This window comes from Colobus angolensis, unplaced genomic scaffold (assembly GCF_000951035.1).
Source record: "Colobus angolensis palliatus isolate OR3802 unplaced genomic scaffold, Cang.pa_1.0 Scaffold125, whole genome shotgun sequence".
Taxonomy (NCBI): Eukaryota; Metazoa; Chordata; class Mammalia; order Primates; family Cercopithecidae; genus Colobus; species Colobus angolensis.
Genome location: NW_012113697.1, coordinates 4,201,759 through 4,225,094, shown reverse-complemented (window position 1 = coordinate 4,225,094; position 23,336 = coordinate 4,201,759). Strand labels below are relative to the sequence as shown.

General features: G+C 45.0%; 1 protein-coding gene across 1 annotated transcript in view; it reads left to right on the top strand.

Annotated features, from left to right (window-relative positions):
• The window catches only part of DNAH9 (dynein, axonemal, heavy chain 9), a 392,924-nt gene that overhangs the window by 28,526 nt on the left and 341,062 nt on the right, over positions 1–23,336 (top strand). The window contains exons 7-11 of the mRNA XM_011933244.1: positions 5,991–6,158; positions 9,244–9,360; positions 13,622–13,772; positions 17,522–17,636; positions 22,058–22,126. Coding sequence (XP_011788634.1) covers positions 5,991–6,158; positions 9,244–9,360; positions 13,622–13,772; positions 17,522–17,636; positions 22,058–22,126 — 620 coding nt within the window. The remainder of the gene's footprint in view (positions 1–5,990; positions 6,159–9,243; positions 9,361–13,621; positions 13,773–17,521; positions 17,637–22,057; positions 22,127–23,336) is intronic.

The following is a 23,336-nucleotide window of genomic DNA, read 5'->3' as shown; positions in this document are numbered from 1 at the left end:
CTTTTTAATGATCGCCATTCTAACTGGTGTGAGATGGTATCTCATTGTGGTTTTGATTTGCATTTCTCTGATGGCCAGTGATGACGAGCATTTTTTCATGTGTCTGTTGGCTGTATGCGTGTCTTCTTTTGAGAAATGTCTGTTCATATCTTTTCTTGACTGTGTTTCCCTCTCCTTCCCTTTCTCTAATTCTTCCTCCTCCTTTTACTTGGTCCCCCTTTCACTTTGTTCTCTTTCTCTATTTTCTCACTTCCCTGATCTCTTTTTTTGCCGTGAATTTCCATGTTTTTTCATCTTCCTATGGCTACTCCTTGCCCCCTTTCCTCATATTCCTCCCCTCTTTTATTTTTAATCTCCCAAATGCCTGCTTAGATGCATCACCCTTGCCCTTTGCCATCTTCCTCCTCCCTGAGCTCTTGCCTCCTGAGTCTGTGCAGTGGAACACAGAACTATCAACTGTCCTCTGGCATATTTCATGTAGCCCTTTAGTTAACATTCTGTGTATCTCTGTGATTGATGCCTGTTTGAAATGGGATTAATCTGCTCCTCTCCAGTAAGGATTATCATGAACTTAGCCTTATTCATCTTCTGTTCTAATACAATCTATGGCCACTGAGATGATGGTAGCTGCAATTAATAAATACATGAAACACCAATGTGTTTATCTCTCTGCATGCTCTAGTCAAGGGTTAGATTGTGAAGAGCTGGTTTTTAATCCCCACAATTCTCCCAGATTTCATTTCTCTGATGTGAGTTGCTTTTTTATTCTGTCACTCTTTTTGCACAAGAGAATTTTGTTGTGCAGATCCACTCTTCCTCTCTGGGTGCCTGCTAAATGCCAGAGGTGGGGGTGGCTTGAAAGCAGGAGTATACATTGCCCAGTATTTTTTGGTGTCTGCAGTAAGCAAAGTAATTGCATTTTCAGGATACCACCATTCTCCTCTGCCTTCTTGTCACAACCGTGATACAGCTAATCTCTTGTGTATCTCTTGTGGAGGGAAGAACGAGGAATAAAAAACTAAAAAATTAACATGTTTCAAGAACCTATCCCATGCCAGAGCCTGTATCCTTGCAAATCATCTTAAGAACTGGGGGCCTGGTGCGGTGGCTCATGCCTGTAATCCCAGCCCTTTGGGAGGCCGAGGGTCGGGGGGATCACTTGAGGTCAGGAGTTTGAGACAAGCCTGGTCAACATGGTGAAACGCCATCTCTACTAAAAATACAAAAATAGCCGGGCATGATGGCATACCCCTGTAATCCCAGACAGCCAGGAGGCTGAGGCAGGAGACTCGCTGGAACCTGGGAGGCAGAGGATGTAGTGAACTGAGATCGTGCCACTGCACTCCAGCCTGGGTGACAGAGCAAGACTCCGTCTCAAAAAAAAAAAGAATAAAAGAAAAAGAAAAAAAAGAAATGGCTATCAGAATCTTTTCTTTAACAAATGAGCATAACTAAGTCTGATACATAAATGAACTCACCCATAGTTACACAGGTTGGAGAGGTATAGCTGAGACTTATACCCAGGCGGACAGCTAGTTGCAAGTACTGTCTTTGCACCAAACTTTGATATCGTACAGGGAGTTGTAAAGGTCTGTTTCCCTCCTTCCATCCTTTTCTCTCTTCTTTCCTTCTTTCTTTCCTCCCACTGTCCTGGTTTGAGGATCTCAAACTGGTTTTGTGGTTTTCTGCCCTTATATACTCTGTTCTACTTTTGTACACTCAATTTTTACCATACGAATTCTAGGTCTTTATATCAAAGTAAGTTACTCAGGTAAAATTGTAATTCCCATTTCATGAAAGGATCTTATCTGACTTTACGACTTACTAAGAAAATTCCAGAAGTCTATGAAATCTTTGCAATTTGAATGAACCATCAAAATTCAAAGAGAAAAAGAGTTGTTGGGTTGCCTCTTGATTCTTTCTTTCATCCTGCCTTCCTGCTTGATGCATCAGTGCACACACACACACACACACTCACTGAGTTCATTTTTGTGTCATAGAGTTGTAGATTCTGCAGATCCCCTGTTTGAGTTTCTGCCTGCAGCCTCTTCCCTCCAAACAATGCAGCTTGGAGAGAATTCTCATTTCCTTTATTATAAAACTGCTGTAAAACTGTGATTCATTTGGAGACAAAATGATTTCCTGCTGAGGCTTTATGCGAAGTGATTAGCAGGTAGATAGGTAATAAGCTGACCTAATATCCACGCCGCGTTTCCTTTTGCTCTTTCTACCATCTCCAGCCACTCTGCAGCCTCCTTTCATTCTGAGCCTAATTGGGTGACTTACCTTTTAGCCCGGCTTGAATATGTGGTCACATAGGAGACCATTAGCCACATAAGGTCGGTGGCAGTCGAAAGGTAAAGAAAACAGTCTTTTTCCAAATGACCTTTTGAGATTTTCATCTGTGAACGTCTGCTTTGTGCTCTCCCTTAATGAATTCCCAAGGTTCTTCTTTTAAGATGGGCAGCGCGGCCTCTCCTTTGAGCAGGGGGTTGCTGTCGGCAGGTCTTGCCATTACCCCTGATTTTGATTCTTCATCTCAGGGGCCAGAGCACATATTGAATCCTCCCTACATCCCCACACCTGCCACCACCATTAAGTGCTGCACAGTTTTTCATAAGAATAGAACCTGATCGGTCCAGTAAGCAGCCTGGGACCCCAGGGCTCCTTGTTCTGTCTTGAAAGAAACACCAAAATGTCCCCTATATACACCATTATACATATAATATCCATTAACCCGGTCTAGTGACATCAGAGTGATCGCGGTTAATTATAGTGGTTGCCTTTTATTGAAGTCCTACAGGGAACTCTCCATAAACTTGGTAACTCTACAGCAACTTAAGTGTTATCGTTCCCATCTACAGGTTAGGAAAGTGAAGCTTAGAAAAGTTAGGTGTCTTGCTTTAAGCCACATAGCTAGTAAATGATGGAACCAGGGTTGTGTAAACTCTGGGTTTGTTTGTTTGGTTTTTTTTTGCCCTAGATCCTAGGCTCTTTCCACAATGCCATATGTTGTGTCTCTGAAGTGGATATTTCAGTCTGTATAACATGATGAATTTCGTGTTTAGTACTGTGATGAATAAAAATAGATATTTAAAAAATATCATTTAAAACTCTTATTGATTTAAATTGCTTTTTATCTGTTTTGTGAGAACTTTTAAATAAACAATGAAAAGAGCTTACATTTACATAATTTAAGAATCGAAATATTTGGATTCTTAAAGATTTAAGGCTAATCAAAGATATAACCATGGTCAATGCCATAAATCTGGTGTCTGTAGTTGTAAGACAGTTTCCCAGCTGCTTCAGAAACCTTTTCTACAATGCCTCCAACATGGAACTTACTAAAACTCGTTCAGTGATGGAGAGCTCACTCCCTCTCTTCATAGCCCATTCTACAGCATTAGATGATTGTGTTTTATTAAATGAAACCACAGGAAATGGCCATTTTTTAGGTTGAAATGGTCCCATATCAGCAATGTAATAAGTTTAACCTGTATGGTGAGGTCACATCTGCTGCTTTGTCCCATTCACTCATTTGCCTTCATTCTGCCCTCAATGTAGCACCAGGGAGGGTTCCCCCTTGCACTTGACCATGTTCCTGTGGACATTGAAATGTCCTTCTTTATAATTCTCTTCTCTGGTCTATTTTTTTTCACCAACTGCTCTTCAGAGGTTAGGGCTCCTAGCTCCTCTATCACCTTGTTGCTTTTTCTTTCTTTCTTTTTTTTTTTTTTTTGGAAGTATTATAGCCAAGTCAAAGAACAAAGAGCATATATTACTTCACTCAACAAATATGTGTTCAGGGTCAGGGACTCTTCCAGGCACTGGAAATGCCGAGGTATCTTTGGGGCATTTGCAACTTACTGGACAGAAAATAAGCAAATAGTATAATATAATGCCAAATAATATAATTCCAGTGTGTGATAAGCGCTCTGAATAAGCAGAAGAAGGGGATAGAGAGTTTGGGAAAAAGCTAGATGGGTGGATCTCTTTCCATGGAAGGGTGAGGAAAGCCTAAGACTTTGAGTTGAACACCAGATACAAGTGTTGTCCACCATGTGTGTGTTAAGTTACATAAAACAATGTAAGTATCCCTCTTTTTAAGTGATCAGACTTTCTTCAAAAGTAGGATGGTTAAATAAATATTTCACTAATACCTAGGAAAATTGAAGATGAAACACCTTCCTGTCACCTCCCTAGACTGTGCTTTAAGTATTCTTGAGAAATAAAATAGTCTAACAAAATTATCGTCTGGGTTTCTGATGTAATCAAACATATCAAAATGCATCTCCCTTTTAAAATGGTTAGGAAGTATTTCCTAGAAATTGAAATTGACATCCACAGAATTATAAAGAATAAGTACCAAGGTTGCATTTCACAGCACAAGTATGACTCTCCCTATAAAACCAATTACAACTAAGCACTTTCCGAGAGACTTGAATTACTACTGAAGTCAATTTCATTTCCATAAAGTTCATTTCGGTTTTCTTCCCAGTATATCAAGTTGAACCTATTTTTAAAGAAAGACTGCCACTTTTCCCACCATTAGTGGCAAAAGTCCCTCCCTGGTTTTGGCATCTGTCTTCCCTGCCTTGGCTGGTGTCTTCCCTCTTCTCTCCCCTCCCACTTCAGCTGCTTGCCACCAGCCATACCCAAACACAGCTGAACAAAAACAGGCTTGTTAGTTGGCTGCCCAAATCTGCATGGGTACCCTCCTGGCCAAACGGGGAAAGTCAGCCATTGTCCCCACTTCCCAGCGCCTCTGTCACTGCTGCTGGAGTTGGTGTCCCAGCAGGAGAAAGGAGACAGGCAGCCTGTGCTAGCCTGATGGGTTACCCACAGCAGTGGCCATGGGCAGTGAGATTTCCTGCGGTGGTACCAGGACCTGCTGGATTTTACAGCATCGGTGTCGTGGTGCACCCCTTAAACCTCCAGAGTAGAGGATCCCTCCCACAGTCCACACCAAATGTTGGCCAAAATGACACAAAGGGAAGTTTTGCCATCCTCTTTCCGGCCTAAGGGGCATGCACACGGATTGGAAGTCATGACAAGAACCGTATCTTGTTTTGGAGGTTTTGTGATTTTTAGGTGCTCACAAGAGATAAATTCAATCTGTCCTGCTAGACGTGTTTAGGAGGAAGCTCCCATCCTATCAGAGGTATAGTAGCTTCCGTGGACTCAGGAGGGGCTCCTCCCCAAGGCTTCTGGGTTGTGCAGTCCACCTGTCATTGGACTTCAAGCACACCTGGGACACTGCCACATCAGTAACAGCAGTGATACTGTGTGTGCAGACCTGGCCTAAATCCCAGGCTTGAGTTAACTGACTTAGCGCTCAGCATCATGCTACAAGGTGTTGTTATTATTCTGCAGCAGATGAAGAAGCGCAGCACAGAGCTGGTAAATAACTACTTGCCGCCACCTGGCTGGCAGCAGGGCGTAATATCCCGTGCACACCCAGCAAGGACACCCTACAGGAGATGTCTTTGCTTGGCAGAGAAGTTGCAAAGAAGGCCGGTGTCACCCTCTGGGCATGTCTTCAGGACTATTTTGCGACTCTGCTTTCCTGTCAACATCCCCTAGGATTGCTGTCATTCTAGAACTGGATAACAGGATCCATTTGAAATGAGCTATTTTAGAGAAATCAGCAATAAAGCTACCAATTATACAAATAGTTTTATTATTATTACATTTTATTATTTGTTAAAGACCACAAAGACATAGAGAGGTGGAAGCATACATTTCACTTATTTATGTATATATATATTTATTTTGGTTCGCGTGAATTTTATTTACTGTACTTTCTCTTTGCTTTGTTAGCGAGTTTAAACAAGAGTTATTTTTACCAATCCAATCTAATAATAAGGTTACAAAACTAATCAGGCTCCACAATTTCCTAAGCAACCACCGCCCCCAGGTTTCCAACTTTTCTCATCCACTGTTAATGATGATGATGATGATTTTAACTCTTTTGTGAATTGTCCCCATAGGGTCTTCTGAAGACAGCCCTGGATTTCCACAAACTGGGAAAGGTGGAGTTCAGCGGCATCAGAGGGAATGCCCTGAGTCAGCAGGTCCAGCAAATGCATGAGGAATTTCACGAGATGTACAGGCTTTTCTCAGGGTCTTCCTCCAACTACCTGTACCTCCAAAGCACGGTAGGGTTGGGAAGGGCTGAATCGCCAGCTCTGCCTCTGTCCCAGATGCCTCTCACCTGTAGGGTCTAGGCATTTACTTGTATTTTCCCTGTGTATTTCCTTTGGCTCTGTGGTCCCAGTGGGTTTGCTAATTACCCTTTGTGGTAGGAGAAATTATTATTCCTTGTGCCAAGAGAAAGATTCTAATTATTCTTTGTGTTGGGAGAAAGATCAAGGAGGCCTCTTCCAACTGTTAACTGCTCCAGACTAATGACACCAGGGTTTCAGAGATGCTGAGGTGGGTATGACCTGGCAGTGGAGGTTGTGGCCACCCTGTGGCTTCAAAAGTTTTAAGCTCAGTGAAAGAAGCCAGATCCAGAAAGATAAATGTTGCATGGTCTCACCTATACAAGGCATCCGAAATAGTCAAAGCCATAGAAGCAGAGTGGAATGGTGGCTGCCAGGGGCTGAGGAAGAGGCAAATGGGAAGGTGGTGGTCAAAGAGTTTCAGTTATGCATGATAAATAATTTCTGGAGCTCTAATGTACAACATGTTGAAGACGGTTAACAACACTGTATTGCGGACTGGGCGTGGTGGTGCACGCCTGTAATCCCAGCGGGAGGAAAAGGCGGGCAGATCACGAGGTCAAGAGATTGAGACCATCCTGGCTAACATGGTGAAACCCCGTCTCTACTAAAAATACAAATTAGCCAGGCGTGATGGCGGGTGCCTGTAGTCCCAGCTACTCAGGAGGCCGAGGCAGGAGAATTGCTTGAACCTGGGAGGCAGAGGTTGCAGTGAGCCAAGATCGCACCACTGTGCTCCAGCCTGGCGATAGAGGGAGACTCTGTCTCAAAAAAAAAAAAAATTGTATCGCTTTGCTCTCTCACTCATAAGTGGGAGTTGAACAATGAGAACACATGGACACAGGGAGGGGAACAACATACACTGGGACCTGTCAGGGATTGGGGGCCAAGGGGAGGGAGAGCATTAGGACAAATGATGCATGCAGGGCTTAAAACCTAGATGAGGGGTTGATAGGTGCAGCAGACCACCATGGCATACATATACCTATGTAACAAACCTGCACGTTCTGCACATGTATCCCAGAACTAACAGTAAAATAATTTTAGAAAAAGAAAAACTGTTTTGCGTACTTGAAATTCACTAAAAGGGTAGATCCTAAGTGTTCTCACCACCCACACAAAAAGCAAATGGTAACTGTGTGAGGTGATGAGTATGTTAATTAGCTTGATAGTGGTGATCATTTCACAGTGTATACATGTATCAAAACATGTATACAACACATGTATACAATTTTTATTTGTCAATTATAACTTAATAAAACTAAGGGGGAAAGAAGTTTTAAGCTTTGGGCAAAAATTTCTAAGGGAAGAACAGGCACACCTGGGCAGAATTTTTTTAGTGACTTGGGGAGGTGTAAGTGAAGCCACAGCCTGGGTTTTCTGATCTGAACCTGGTTCCCAAGAGAACACATAGGATAAGGAAAGGGCCAGCGAAGCATTTTTCAGGACAGGAACAAAGAGCCCGCATCTCACCTGTAGCCCCAAGAAAGCCTCAACCTGTGAGTCCACACCCATGGGAGAAAAAAAGAAGAAAAAGGGCCAGTATGAAAACAGAGAATGGAATTTCCAGAAAAAGGAATGGCAGAATTACTGCAGAAGGAGTTTTAAGAGTGTGTGCGGGAAAAGGAGAAAGAAATTAGGGCAGGAATCTGCCCCGAGCACCTTCAGACATCCAGGGGAATCTTATTTGGCCAGACACAGGAAGGTACTGCCTTCTAAGAATTCTATTAGTCAAAAGTAGACCCAAAAAAGGTGGACCATAGACCATCCTGGCTAGCACAGTGAAACCCCATCTCTATTAAAAATACAAAAAATTAGCTGGGAGTCGTGGTGTGGGCCTGTAATCCAGGTACTTGGGAGGCTGAGGCAGGAGAATTGCTTGAACCCAGGAGGCAGAGATTGCAGTGAGCCGAGATCGCGCCACTGCACTCCAGCCTAGGCCACAGAGCGAGACTTCATCTCAAAGAAAAAAAAAGAAAAAAGAAAAAAAAGGTAGGCCACAGAGCAGGCTATATACAATGTATTTGCTACCCTATAATACAATAAAACAAAGCGTAATCCCAGGGATTTTGCCCAGGGTAAAAACTAAAAACTAAAAAGAAACATACCACAATGTCATCATGTTTGGGAAGTAGGACTAGACTATTTCTTCATAACCTTTTTTTTTTTTCACACACACACATGCATTACTGTTACAAAGCAGTAATAACAAATAATTCCACAAATTAGAGATTGGCATTAACAATGTTTCTCTGAAAACTGCTACATTCTAAGAGAAATACATTAGGGGTACCAGATAAACTACACTAATTTGGACATACTAAAAAAAAAAAAAAAAAAATTCTTGTTTATCTGAAATTCCAATTTAACTGAATGCCTTGTAGTTTTATTTGCTACATTTGGCAGTCTTAAGAACAAGGCTAGTTGCTGTCTTAACCAATTAAGAAGGATTTAGAAGAAATAGTTTGCATTAGTTTAATTAGCTTTCTTTCCTCCTAATGGCTAGATTAGTTTGCTGACAATGGAAAAATGGAATTCTGACTTGGGGAAGGGAAGAAAGTGGGTGGTAATGTTGAAATAGCCCCGTTGCTAGGGCTGTTGCTGCTATAATGGTTTTCAGGGTAACAAGAGCTGGTGTTATAAGAGCTGGTGTTATGAGTGAGAGAGAAGGGGCTTCAGGAAGCAGAATGGAGGAGCATGGAAAGGGTGGAAGAACACCAAACTCACATCTAATTCACTCCACCATTTTGCTGGGACCCTCTAGGTAAAAATGCTGCAACCACAGGGTAACTCTACATGGCTAAAAGTTAAGTCATGCCATGGTGAATTTCAGAAAATTAAAATAATTCTTTGGTATAACCAGTTCAGTTCAAACACAAAAGTTAGCTGTGAGGAGCATAGTGGGGTTGGCTTTCAGAAAATTATGTTTTACATATATATGTATATATATATGTATATGTGTATATATGTGTGTGTATATGTGTGTGTGTATATATGTATATATATGGTGTCTCTTCAGGACTTTGAAAATGACGTCGCTGAATTTAACCAGAAAGTAGAAGATCTCGACCGAAGACTGGGGACTATCTTTATTCAAGCTTTTGATGATGCACCTGGCTTGGAGCATGCCTTTAAGGTTTGTGTAAATGGGGCAAGAGCCACTCTGTCCTGGATACTCCCCCAGCCCTCATCAGAGGATGATATGGATACCTTTCCAACTGTTGTGTTCCTGCAACTATTAATTATTCTTATTAATCTATTAGAGAAGGGTGTGGGAATCCTTCTCATATCAAGAAAGTGTGCAGAACTGGTATTCTCAGGCTGAGTACTTATGTTGTCCTGAAAAAAAAATACTTTTAAGAGGAATTTCGGCAGTGATCTCTTCAGGTGCCACACCGTTATCAGTAGGGAAAGTGTGACCGTGCAGTACCATGGCTATTGAACCATGGTTGCTAGGTTGATTCAATCTAGAGCAAACCACCTGCCAGGTAATGAGTGATAGGTTTCAGGCATCGATCACTGGAATAAGAAGATTTTGCTCTTACCATATCACGCTCAGATCAGGTAGTAGAAAGTGTATGGAGGAGAAGGTTTAGGACAAGGCATAGATGATGAGTAGGTAAATGACTGCACAGCTGAAAGCGCTGCATCGTGAGACATGAAGACTCGGTGGAGCATTCTATGTCTTCCACCAAGCAACGAAGAGGCTTATTCTGGGCCAGGCATGGTGGCTCACGCCTGTAATCCCAGCACTTTGGGAGGCAGAGGCAGGCGGATCACGAGGTCAGGAGATCAAGACCATCATGGCTAACTGGTGAAACCCTGTCTCTACTAAAAATACAAAATAAAAAAGTTAGCCAGGCATGGTGGCGGGCATCTGTAGTCCTAGCTACTCGGGAGGCTGAGGCAGGAGAATGGCCTGAACCCAGGAGACAGAGCTTGCAGTGAGCCAAGGTCACGCTACTGCACTCCAGCCTGGCGGACAGAGCCTTGCTCTGTGCCCCACAAAAAAAAAGGCTTATTCTGTAAAATTTTAAGGATTCCACTAGTTGGTGGAAGTTACAAGAAGTCACATTGTGGTTCAGTAGAGGAAAGAGGTTTCTGTCAAAGCTGTTTAAGATGGAATGGACTTCCTCAGCAAGTAGTTCAGTTTCTGGGCACTGAAAATATTCAGACACAGGATCTGTGATGGGTGGGACAATTGTAGAAGAGGCTTCAACCCTGGATGGATGGATCTGTGCTATTCTAGAATATTTGGTAACCCAAATGCAGCAGGCTCCATTAGCCATTGAGTATATATATACAGGTAACCTTTAATAAATACCGTAATTCACCTTGGAAGGCTTTTGAGATTCCCCTCTCCAAGCATTTGAACCCATTCCAGTGAAAGGGCTTGCCTGTGTCCACAGAATGGTCATGCATGCCACCTCTCCAAGCATTTGAACCAATTCCGTTGAAAAGGTTCGCCTGTGTCCACAGAATGGTCATGCATGCCATTATCTGTCAGGGCTCATTGAAACTCTGCTTCTCAGGTAACTTGTGGGGCTGAAACTCCATCCATGCACTAAGGATGCCCAGCCCTACCCATCATATAGATCCCTCTCCACCAGAGATGTTCAGGAGCCTTCAAGGGATGCCTCACAAGTATTCTCAAGTCACTTTGAAGTCTTTGAATCAAAATCACGGCATCTGCTACATGTCTACAGACCCCCTTTGAATTTTATCTGCCAAGAAAGGTGCCTGAAGGAGTCTTGCCATTGCTTTTCTTCTGATGGTCCCACCATGAAAATATCTCAGTGTGGGCCAAGGGCATGCCTCTTTGGGTTCAAAAATTCCAATCCTTGAAATTTTATGGTAGAGTAGGGTTCTGGGCAGAAGTAGAGGGAGACCTTCCCTCTACTGACACAGCACTGCTTGTACCCAGAGTTATGTTCTGACCTTGACTCCTCTTCTCAGCAGTTTCCAACCCAGCCCATGGAAACTAGTAGGAAAACCATAACCCTCCAGTCCCTTCTGCCTACTTTGTTTCTCTCTTTTTGGTGATCTCACCAATAAGAAACTAAAACCCTTCCTTTATCCCCAAGCAAAAGCAAAATCTCCAGTGGACATAAGCTCATGCAGAGAAGAACTTTTTCAAGCCTGGGGAGTAGGGATCAGAGAGGGTACCTGACTCTGGATCTCCTGCTGCTGCTGTAAGATCATCCAACTACTAGGTGGCCTCTCAGTGGACATGAATCCATGAGTACATCCGGGCCAAGGGCTGTGAATAGAGGGTGCAGGCTGGCCATGGTGGTCCCTCAGTGCACATACCTGTACTTCCTCAGCGGAAGATGGGAGCCATAGAACTCGGTGGAGTCCAGCTCTCTTATGCTTCCATTGAGGCAGAGCTACTTTTTACCGTCTCCAGAGATCTGGGTGATTGTTTTGTGGAAGAAAGTGTGACCCTAGATCCTCCCTAATGGAAGGCTTTTTAACACCTTTAGAGAGTCCTTAGAGTGCCTTGGAATCATTTAGGAAATCCAGTCAAGCTGTCAGGTCTGGAAAACATCTGGCCAGGGACCCCGTATTTGGTCTTTCTCCGTACGTGGTCATTCTGCATAACATGGCCTGGACACCTTGGACTTCTAGGAGCCGTCTAAGATTATGAGCTGATGCCAACCAGCTCCTAGAGCTTGCACTCCCTCCAGGCTTTGCATGCCAGTGAAGCAAAAAAGAATGGCCCAACCTACAATAAGGAGGTAGGATAAAGAGCATAGGGTCTTAGACAAATGCAGACTGTTCAGCTTCCAGTTTTAAGACATGTGGATGTAATTTTACATCGTGTTTCTCATGTTCTTTGACTTAAAGCAAGGGTTCCCATTTTTTTTCTACAAAAGGTCAGAGAATAAATATTTTAGACTATGGGTACATGTGTTTTCTGTCACATCCTCTTTTTCATTTTATTATTTATTATTTTTATTTATTTATTTTTAAGAGAGTCTTGCTGTGTCGCCTAGGCTGGAGTGCAGTGGTGCGATCTCAACTCACTGCAACTCTGCCTCTCGGGTTCAAGCAATTCTTATGCCTCAACCTCCCAAGTAGCTGGGGTTACAGGCACATGCCACCATGCCTGGCTAATTTTTTTTTGTATTTTTAGTAGAGACGGGGGTTTTGCCACGTTTGCCAGGCTGGTCTTGAACTCCTGGCCTCAAGTGATCTGCCTGCCTTGTTCTCCCAAAGTGCTGGGATTATAGGCATGAGCCACAGTGCCCAGCCCTCTTTTTAATTTTTTTAAATTCTTTTTTTAAATGCAAAAACCATGCACTGACACCACAGGCCAGACTTGGGCGGGTTTGGCTGCCTGCTGCTGTACTTTGTCACCCCCTGGCTTCAAGCAGTAGGTGGAGATGAGAGGTTATCATGGAAGGCACATTTAGAAGCAGAGTGTTGGTATATCCTAAATATAACTGAAGTCCTACATGGCCTGATCTCAGAAAAGCATCACAATCGAAGAAATACAGTCCAGGAGCCAGAAAGTAATTACAAGCATTTCACATCTTGATTTTGCTGCTCCAGGAAACACTGAGGGATTAGGGCAGTCTGAATGCACCGGAACACATCTTCAGAGCAAGCTTAGCATCACCGCCATCCTCAGGGCACCTGCTCTCAGAAACTATTTCCTTGTCCCCATTCTCAAATTTTAGCCCTTCAAATTCTCCCCAACATCCAGCTTACTTAGCAACTTTTTCTGTTCCATCATCACCTTCTTTCTGTTCTAGGTCTTTTTTTTTTTTTTTTTTTTTTTGAGACAGCATCTCACTCTGTTGCCCAGGCTGGAGTGCAATGGCGCAATCTTGGCATCTTGGCTCACTGCAACCTCCGCCTCCCAGATTCAGGCAATTCCCTGCCTCAGCCTCCTGAATAGCTGGGATTACAGGCACCCGCCACCACGCCCAGCTAATTTTTGTATTTTTAGTAGAGACGGGATTTCACCATCTTGGCCAGGCTGGTCTTGAACTCCTGACCTCGTGATCCACCCGCCTTGGCCTCCCAAAGTGCTGGGATTACAGCCATTGCATCTGGCCTGTTCTAGGTCTTAATTATGTAGCTCAACTTAACCTTTCTGGGATCTTTAGTTGTCCCTTTGTTTATTGGTTTATCCAGATTCTTGTGCCAAGTAGAGCTGGGGGTAGGTAACTCAGCAGACAGGAATTCTCTGTCAGAAGCAAAGGAGAGGAGAAAGACTATGAATATCATCCACATATGAATAATCACTGGTCCAGTTCCACAATAACACTGTTCACTCTTCTTACGTTTGTAGGCATATGAAGGAAAAACCAGAGCACTGGGTATGTATGACCACGGAAAGGTTTAATCTGTGATTTCTTTTTCCTCTTTTTCCTCCACCTTCCCTACAGCTGCTAGACATAGCAGGAAACCTCCTGGAAAGACCACTGGTAGCGAGGGGTACATCTGATAAATACCTGGTCCTCATCCAAATGTTCAACCAAGATCTGGATGCAGTGAGGATGATCTACAGTCAGCATGTCCAGGAGGAAGCAGAACTTGGTAGGCTTGTTGAAGGGGATTTTGATGGGGACGTTCTGTTACTGGGAAGAAGCAACGCATTCCTCTTGTATTTGTTAAATGTCCATGTGTGGATCCATACATTCTCCAAAAAGAGCAAGCACAACCTTCTTGCTTGAAATTCCAGACCACCTTGGGTGACCGGGGAGCTCTCTGAACTGTGACTTTCCCTGTTTCTGGGGCTGAGACTGGCAGGCTGACCCAGCGTGGTGCAGTCTTGACCGCCTCCGTTCAGCTGAGACCTTGGCATCATGTATGAGTTGATCCTTGATCAGTGTTGCTACACTGACTAATCTTCAACACACCTCCATTCCAAAATAAATGTTTGCATGCCTGAGAAAAGTTTCGTATGCCTTCCAATGCCATAGCAACCATGCTTCTGGTGGGAGGAACCAGCAGGAGCCCTCCAAAGGGCAGTACCGTGCCAAGGCGTGATGTCTCCATTTTTATTATGATGCTTAGAGTCAAAACAAATGCATTTCAGTTTTACATACATTTATTGAATCCTTACTACATGCCAAACATGCCTGTGGGTATTGTATACTGTGGCAGGTCAAGGTAAGGGATAAAATAATTAATACAAAAAGGTGGTTCTTTATAGAATGTTGAGTATTGCTCGACTTGAGCTATAAAGAATGGTAACAAGCTGGGAGCGATGGTGTGAACCTCTAGTCCTAGTGACTCAGGAGGCTGAGGCGGGAGGATCACTTGAGTTCAGGAGTATGAGGCTGCAGAAGCTATGAGCCTGCCACTGCACTCCAGCCTGGGTGACAGAGCCAGACCCTATCTCTCAAAATAAAATAAATAAGGGCCGGGCGCGGTGGCTCAAGCCTGTAATCCCAGCACTTTGGGAGGCCGAGGGCGGATCACGAGATCAGGAGATCGAGACCATCCTGGCTAACATGGTGAAACCCTGTCTCTACTAAAAAATACTAAAAACTAGCCGGGCGAGGTGGCGGGTGCCTGTAGTCCCAGCTACTCGGGAGGCTGAGGCAGGAGAATGGCGTGAACCTGGAAGGCGGAGCTTGCAGTGAGCTGAGATCCGGCCACTGCACTCCAGCCTGGGCGACAGAGCGAGACTCCACCTCAAATAAATAAATAAATAAATAAACAAAAATAAAAATAAAATAAATAAGAAACAAATAAAATACATTCCTATAGTCAGTCGCACAGTGCTCTGCATCTAGTGGGTGCTCAATAAGTGGTTATTGGACTGAATGGCCTCTGGCATCTGAAAAATGATGCCATTGGAAGAAATAAATTACTGACTTCTTATGATGAAAAGAAAAGAAAGAACAAGAGACTAAAACTCTTCCTTCCTCCCCAAGCAAAGATGCATTGTGGATGGGAGATTCGAGGGCAGGTTTATGTAAAAGGTAGCCTTGAGCTGAGCCCTAGAAGTTGGGAGATCAACAGTAAAGGAGAGGAGGCAAAGGCCTTCGGAGAAGACATGAGAGGATACGGAAGGTGATCAGCTGGGCCTGCCTGTAGCGAAACAAGGTGTGTGGAAGACACCCAGTCAGCCACGGCATTTGGGGTCAGCTTGGGAAGTGCTCAGAGTGCTGGGTTAAGGAACTTGGAATCATGATCGAGGGTATGGGAAATTATCAAAGGCTTTTAAGTAGCTGAGCAACAGGATCACTCTGCTTGCTAGTAGGTTTCATGGTGAGGTCATCGAGAATTGCCTCCACTTGGAAGTCATTCCAAGAAAATCCATTGACCAAGCTTTATGTGGGATCATCCCCATGACTTCTTATGGTCAGAAACAGAGTTTGGAAACTCAAATGTCTTCAGAAGCTATAGTGGTAACAAATGACCACGACCTTAGTACCTTAAAACACCACCACCCATCTTTCAGCTAACAATTCTTTTTTTTTTTTTAAGATGGAGTCTGGCTCTATTGCCCAGTCTGGAGTGCAGTGGCATGCACAGTATCAGCTCATTGCAACGTCCACCTCCCCAGTTCAAGTGATTCTCCTGCCGCAGCCTCCAGAGTAGCTGGGATTACAGGCACCTGCCACCACGCCCGGCTAATTTTTTGTATTTTTAGTAGAGTCAGGGTTTCACCATGTTGGTCAGGCTGGTCTCGAGCTCCCGATCTCATGATCTGCCTGCTTCAGCCTCCCAAAGTGCTGGGATTACAGGCGTGAGCCACCATGCCCGGCCATCAGCTCACACTTCTGTAGGTCAGGAGTCCAGCATGGTGCATCTGGGTTCTCTACTCAGAGAGAATCCCAAAGCTGAAATCAAGGTGTCAGCCAGGCTGAGTTTGCATCTGGAGGCTCTGGAGGAAAAATCCACTGCCATCCTCCTTGCTGTTGGTAGAATCCAGTTCCTCATGACTATAGGAGTGAGGTCCCCATTTCCCATTGGCTGTCAGTCAAGGGCCACTCTTAGCAACTAGAAGCCATCTGCATTCATTACCATATAGCCACCTCCATCTTCAAGCCAGCAACAGGACGTTAAATCCTCTTATGCATCCAATCTCTGCCTTCCTCTCCTGCCACCAGCCAGAGAAAACATTCTGCGTTTAAGGCCTCACCTGATTAGGTCAGGCGCAGCCAGGGTCCTCTTCCTCCTGCCATATGACATAGCATGACCACAGGAGTGAGGTCTCATCATAGCCACAGTTTCAACCTATGCTTAAAGGGGAGAGGATTATGTGAGGGTGAGGGTCATTGGGGGTCATCTTAGAGTTTTGCCTATCGTGGAGGACAAGCCGGAAATGAAAATCATGGATCTGGACTGAGCATGGTGACACCAGGGAAGGGTGGTACACGTGGTGAAATAAAGGAAGTGGCCACTTCTCCAGTCGCTAGTTAGAAATGCCAGCGGATTCTTGCTAATCTTGTCATCTTCCCCGAGAAGCTGGGAAGTGAGATTCTTTAAAAAGTGAAACCTCACATTTGTTAAATCTTGACAACTAAATATAAGCAGACAAACCCAATGCCTGGGCTAACATAAACATATCTAATCTGTGTTGACTCGAGTCCAGGGCTTCATAATCCATATGGCCTCATTCATCATCTTACGGAATTCTCGTAGGAACCCTGGAAGTTAATTAAGCAGGGAAGATATTATTCCCATTTTATGGATGTGAAAATTGAGACCCAGAGTGATTGAGTTGTCTGTTTAAGGGAGTGTTTTAACCCTGACTGTCCAATTAGAGTTATCTTGAGAGCTTTTAAAAAACACTCAATGGTGGCCGGGTGCAGCGGCTCACGCCTGTAATCCCAGAATTTTGGGGGGTCGAGGCGGGTGGATCACCTGACATGAGGAGTTGGAGACCAGCCTGATCAATACGGTGAAACCCCATCTCTACTACAAATACAAAAAATTAGCCAGGTGTGGTGGTGGGCGCCTATAATCCCAGTGACTTGGGAGGCTGAGACAGGAGAATCACCTGAACCTGGGAGGCAGAGGTTGCAGTGAGCCAAGATTGCACCACTGCACTCCAGCCTGGGCAACAAGAATGAGACTCCTTGAAACACTCATGGCTGGGCACCTCCCAGAGCAATGAAATCAGAATAGCTTAGGCAGAGGACCCAGGTCCCCTGAGGCTGAGAGTGTTCGTCTCAGGGTCATTCTTTCTTCCTGTTTATGTGCTCCCAGGGTGACTTTAGTCTGGAGATAATGAGGCAAAAGTGGAGTACCTGGCTGGAGGCGTTTGCTGGGTGGAGAGGGCTGAGGTGCTCTAGACTCATTTCGGTCTGTCTGTGCCATGTCCCCAGGGTTCTCACCGGTGCACAAGAACATGCCCACCGTGGCCGGTGGCCTCCGCTGGGCACAGGAGCTGAGGCAGCGCATCCAGGGTCCTTTTAGCAACTTTGGACGCATCACACACCCGTGAGTATTGTGTTCCTGAAAGCCAGGTTTGTCTTGGGCTGCTGTTCCTGCTCTGGAATCTGAGTGTTGTAGAAATGCAACCCACTTAACGAAGGTGAGAAAATCACCTTCCTTTCTTTCCATTTCCAGCAAGGGATTAGACACCCATTGGCCAAGCAGTCATGATACTGATGCATTTGGACTTACGGGCAGGGCCCTTGGTGTGAAGTGAGATGTAACTGGCTGACTCCTTTTGCTCCAGGGCATTCATTTCTGGAGGACAATGAGCCAGGGATTTTAAGCTCTGTGGAGTTCTTCCACACGTCTCCCTTTGATACCATGTCTCCTTGCTGCTGAGACCACTGGAAAATAATGAAGTATGAGGTCTCTGTCCATATTGGGACAACCCTGGGAAACCTGTTAAAGGTGCAGGTTCCAGGGCCTCACCTGTCACTGGCTGAATCTGAATCTGGCGTGGCTGGGAATCTGCCCCTTCGGCAAGCTCCTCCTCTGATTCTGATGGTGACCAGGTTTGGAAACCATCATCTTGCTTCCTAGCTGAGGTTAGAAGCTGAGATAGAAGCATCTCAGCTGCTAATTGTGATACTGTGTTTAAGACGCTGCCTGAGGAAAGGCAGTCTTTCTCTGATCCCTCTTTCTAGAAGACTTAATCTTGCTGAGAGCACACAGGTTTTGGAAAACACAACAGAAGGAAAGGAATCAAACTCTGGCCATTGGACTCACAGGCGTTTTGGAGTTAGGAAGAGCCTTAGAGACCCTCTGGTCTGGCCCAAGTGGGAAGACTCAACACTGTCAGAGGCCAGACAAAAGGATGGCCAGGATGGGGTCTGCAGGGGGCCACCAACACCCTACTCCAGCATTGCCAAGCAGAAAAGCAGACCCAATGTGAGCCATCTCCTGACTGGTGGAGATAAGCTGGAAACTGGATTTTAGAGTTGGACATCCAATTTTCCAATGATCAAGGATTCCATTTTTTCTCAAACTGCGCAGATCTAACAAGGCATGCCTGTGAGGCCGGTCTGCCCTGCAGGTGACCCATTTGCAACATCTGCTTGGGTCTGGGTGAGATCTTTATTTTCAGATGAAGAAATGGAGGAAATGAAGAGAGAAGTGAGGTGACTTGCCCAAGGTCCTAGAGACAGCCAAAGAAAGAACTGGAAGAAATGCCTGGTTCTCCAGGCTCCTAATCCAGAACGCTTCCTGGGGACCCCCAGCCCTGGAAGTTTGGTGGGGAGTAGCTCTGAGCCCTCATGCATCTCAATCAAGCAGCAGAAGGCAGAAGGGAGAAGATAGGTGAATGGGGTGGGGAGGGATGCCAGGGCTGCCCCTAGAACGTGGACTGCCACAGCTGTCACAGGTCTGGTTCCCAGGAAGGAGACCTATGATGTGTGCAGGAATTTATAGAGAGCCTTTCAGGAATTGCACCCATGAGGGAGGGAGGGGGAACAGATTGGACAGAGAGAAGTTGAGCTGCTGAGCTGTAAGAAAGTTGCAATAGGTGTCTCAGCCGGTCCTCCACGGAGCTTGGGCCATTCAGAGCTGTTCTGCCTCTGTACCCCTACATCAGCTGGTTGGATGTGGGCTTTCCTGGGGAGGGGCACGACCTTTGGGCCAGGCAGCTCTCTTTGGCCAAGGCTGTTCCCAAAGAGGGAGGCAGTGGTGCTTCCGCAGCAGCCAGCACTCCTGGCTGGAGGGGACAGGGCGAGGCAGGGGTTGAAGCAGGGAGGTTTGGAGGGGTACGAGGGCTTGGTCCCAAGAGGGAATCTGGAAGGTACACAACAGAGACCTCTATAATTCCCGTGAAAACTCCCCCTTGTTTTAAAAATGATTCAAATGTTTATTACGGGCCAGGTGCAGTGGCTCACGCCTGTAATCCCAGCACTTTGGGAGGCTGAGGCGGGTGGATCACCTAAGGTCAGGAGTTTTCAACCATCCTGGCCAATATGGTGAAACCCCATCTCTACTAAAAATACAAAAAATTAGCTAGGCATGGTGACAGATGCCTGTAATCCCAGCTACTCGGGAGGCTGAGGCAGGAGAATCGCTTGAATCCCGGAGGCAGAGGTTGCAGTGAGCCGAGATTGCACCATTGCACTCTGGCCTGAGAAACAAGAGCGAAACTCCGTCTCAAAAAAAAAAAAAAAAAAAGAAGAGTGTATTCTGCTCTATAATAGGTATTGATTGGTTATTGAAAATGTTTTAGATTCCTCACCATGAAGTGACTTGGAAACTGCAGGAATTTCACTGTTCTTATTCCTGTGACTTCCCACTCAGCCACACGCCCATGGGAGAAGCCTCACTAGCCTCACTCTGCTCTGGCCTCATTCTTTTCTAAATACAAAACTGAGACCTGGGGTTGGGACCTGTGGGGCTTGTGGAAATCACACAGCTTGGGAGGAGAAAGCACCCATTCGGGCTGAAGCACATTCCACCTCTCCTTGCTGCCTGGCAGATGCATCTGCCCTTTCATCACGAAAGTGAACTGAGTAATTGAGAGGGGAAAAATGCCAGCAAATTCACTGCTTTCTCTGCAGGCGCTAGGGCTTCTGTGGAAAGCCCGAGGGATCTGGTGAAGAAATCCTATGTTGGGCCGGGAGCAGTGGCTCACGCCTGTAATCCCAGCACTTTGGGAGGCCGAGGCGGGCAGATCACGAGGTCAGGAGATCGAGACCATCCTGACTAACACAGTGAAACCCCGTCTCTACTAAAAATACACAAACATTAGCCAGGCGTGGTGGGGGATGCCTGTAGTCCCAGGTATTCAGGAGGCTGAGGCAGCAGAATGGCGTGAACCCGGGAGGCAGAGCTTGCAGTGAGCCGAGATCGCACCACTGCACTCCAACCTGAGTGACAGAGCGAGACCCTGTCTCAAAAAAAAAAAAGAAAGAAATCCTATGTTGGTTTAAAGAGCAAATGGATTAATAAGCTGCCTTTTTGCCAGCAGGACAAACAGAAACAAACCTCCGCATAGTTAGTGTGAAGGCTTTGAAGAATTAAAGGTACTTCATCCATTTTATCCAGGAGCTGGACTTTCATTAGTGTTGCAGCAAGTGTCAAAACCAGTGGGTAACAGTACCTCGAGCCACACTCTCTTCTGTGGTCCTTAGCATTCCTGCAGAAGCCTCCGTGTGTGTGTGTGTGTGTGTGTGTGTGTGTGTGTGTGTGTGTGCGCGCGCACTTGTGTTTACACATGTTATATGTACATGCATGTGCACTGTCACGTATGTGCATTACATGTGCACATGTTTCAGGGTAAGAGCTGGGAGGGACCCTCATGTAAAAACGCGAAGAAGTGGTAGTGTTTCAGATCACGTGTTCTAGATGGATTTCAGAAAAGGAGAAACATATATATTTAAATATATAAAAATCATTTTAATATACATGTACCTACATATTTACCTGGCATATAGTGTTATAGACAATCATGTATCACTTACACAATGGGGTTATGTTCTGAGAAATATATCCTTAGGCAATTTCGTCATTATGTGAATATCATAGAGTGTGTTTTCACAAACCTATGTCTATGGTCTAGCGTATTGCTCCTAGGGTACAAATGCGCTATGGTCTAGCGTATTCTAGGAACAATACGCGCTATGATCAATATGCTGTATGGTCTAATGTATCACTCCCAGGCTACAAACCTGTGCAGCGTGTGACTGTCCTGAGTATTACAGGCAATTGTAGCACTATGGTAAGCGTTCGTGTATCTAAACATATCTGAACATAGAAAAAGTACAGCAAAAAATAAAGTATAAAAGATAAAAAATGGTACACTTGTGTGGGACACTTACCATGAACGGAGCTCACAGGACTGGAAGTTGCTGTAGGTGAGTGAATGTGAAGGCCTAGGACATTACTGTACACTTTTATACGATTGGCAGCACAGTAGGTTTGTTTACCCCAGCATCACCACCGGCATGGGAGTAATGCCTCACACTATGTCAATAGGCAATAGGAATTTTTCAGCATCAATAAAGTCTTGCGGGACCGCTGTCATACACACATATATATGTTGACCAAAATGTCATTATGTGGTGCATGGCTATATATAACATTGATGGTCTTAAACACAGAAAATTATGGCACCTAGAATTTTTTCATATCTCAATTTCCCTTTTATTCAGGTTTTTGAAGGACCTCACATACCTGGTGCGTGACTGGCCCAGCTAGGTAAGGGTGCTGGTGGAGCTGCAGGCAGGAAACTCTGACACTTGCAGAGCTGCCTGCATTTCAGGAAGTGCAGATGCCCTCCAGTGGCCAGAGTAAGATGTTCGGGAAGAAGAAGGGCTCTTTCAGGGCTGTTTGGAAACCAGCCAAGGAGCTATTCATGCTCTTCTTTGGAGACTGCAGTTTGTTCCTCGAATAATTATTTTAACTTCTTCTAATTCTGTGTCACTTTTTCTCTTTTGTACGAGTAGTTGCATGGAATCTGCAGAAGGAAAGCGAATGAAACAAAAATATGAAGATACGCTCTCACTGCTAGAAAAGTAAGCAACTTCTGGGATTGTGTGGGTCTGCAAATTGCACAGCCTCCATGCTGCCTTCTGCAGCTCTGAGTTTATGCAGATTCCTCAGTGGCTCTGAAGTATCACTCTATATTTTATGTTATAACAGCGATATTTGTGAGTACAGTATTTCCGAGTTGCACACACCTAGGGTCTCTGGGGAATTCAGCTCTATTCTGGAAATAAATACTTTTCCAGTGCAGTTTTGCTGGGAGTGTGAACTACAGCTAGGAGTGGGGTGCTACTCACAGAACTCCAAGATGGGAGTCACGGAAAACTGCAACAACTGCTTACTCAGCAGAAGCAACAGTGCATGCTGCGCAAAGAGACAATAAGTTTTAAAAAGTCCTTCCTGCATCATTTTATGGAGAAAGCGTAAGAGTGAAAATTTTATATGACTTCAAAGTTGTTCCTGCTTTAAAGCTGAATAAGTCTTTCGGGGGCTCAGGGTCTAGAAACAGCCACTATTTTGCCTTCTTCTGCCATTTGTTCTTTCTCCTGGTTCAGGAGGGAAGAATGGTGGTCCTTGCGATTATGATTGTGACTATACTTAGCATTGTTCCAGACAGATTAATTAACAGCACCTCTACCTGCCAAGTAACATACATTCCACCCCTTTTACCTCCAAAATAATCTTTCTTCAAGTCCATCCACTCCTCTGTCTCCAACAGCAGCGTCTTCACAAGAGACTGGAACTTCTCCAGGCCGAACTGCTGCAGTGGCTTCCTAACAGTCATTGCTGCCTCCAGATCTTTTCCCCTGAGTACCCACATTGTTACCAAATCCAATAATGTCACCACAGCCACCACCAGCTGGGAGGCCTTGCAGTGGTTCTCACAGCCTCCTTAACATGACATGAAGAGTCTTCCCTGAGGTGGTCCTTTCCTCCTCACCACCACCTCCAGCTTCTGCCATGCTCTGTAATCCTTGTTTCAAGCACACAGTTTCAAGCATGCTGTTTCTCACCTCTACCCTTTGGCCATGCCAGGAATGCTCACTCTCCCTTTGCCACCCAACCTCTGGCTATCCTCTGAGACTCAGGCAAGTGTCCCTTCATCACCTCTCCTATGAAACTTTCCCTGACATTCTCCTTATCATCCCCAACCCTCCACCGCTGCCATTAGGTGTCTGATTTCCTGTACATTTCTTTCTTTCTCTTTCTTTCTTTCTCTTTCTTTCTTTCTTTCTTTCT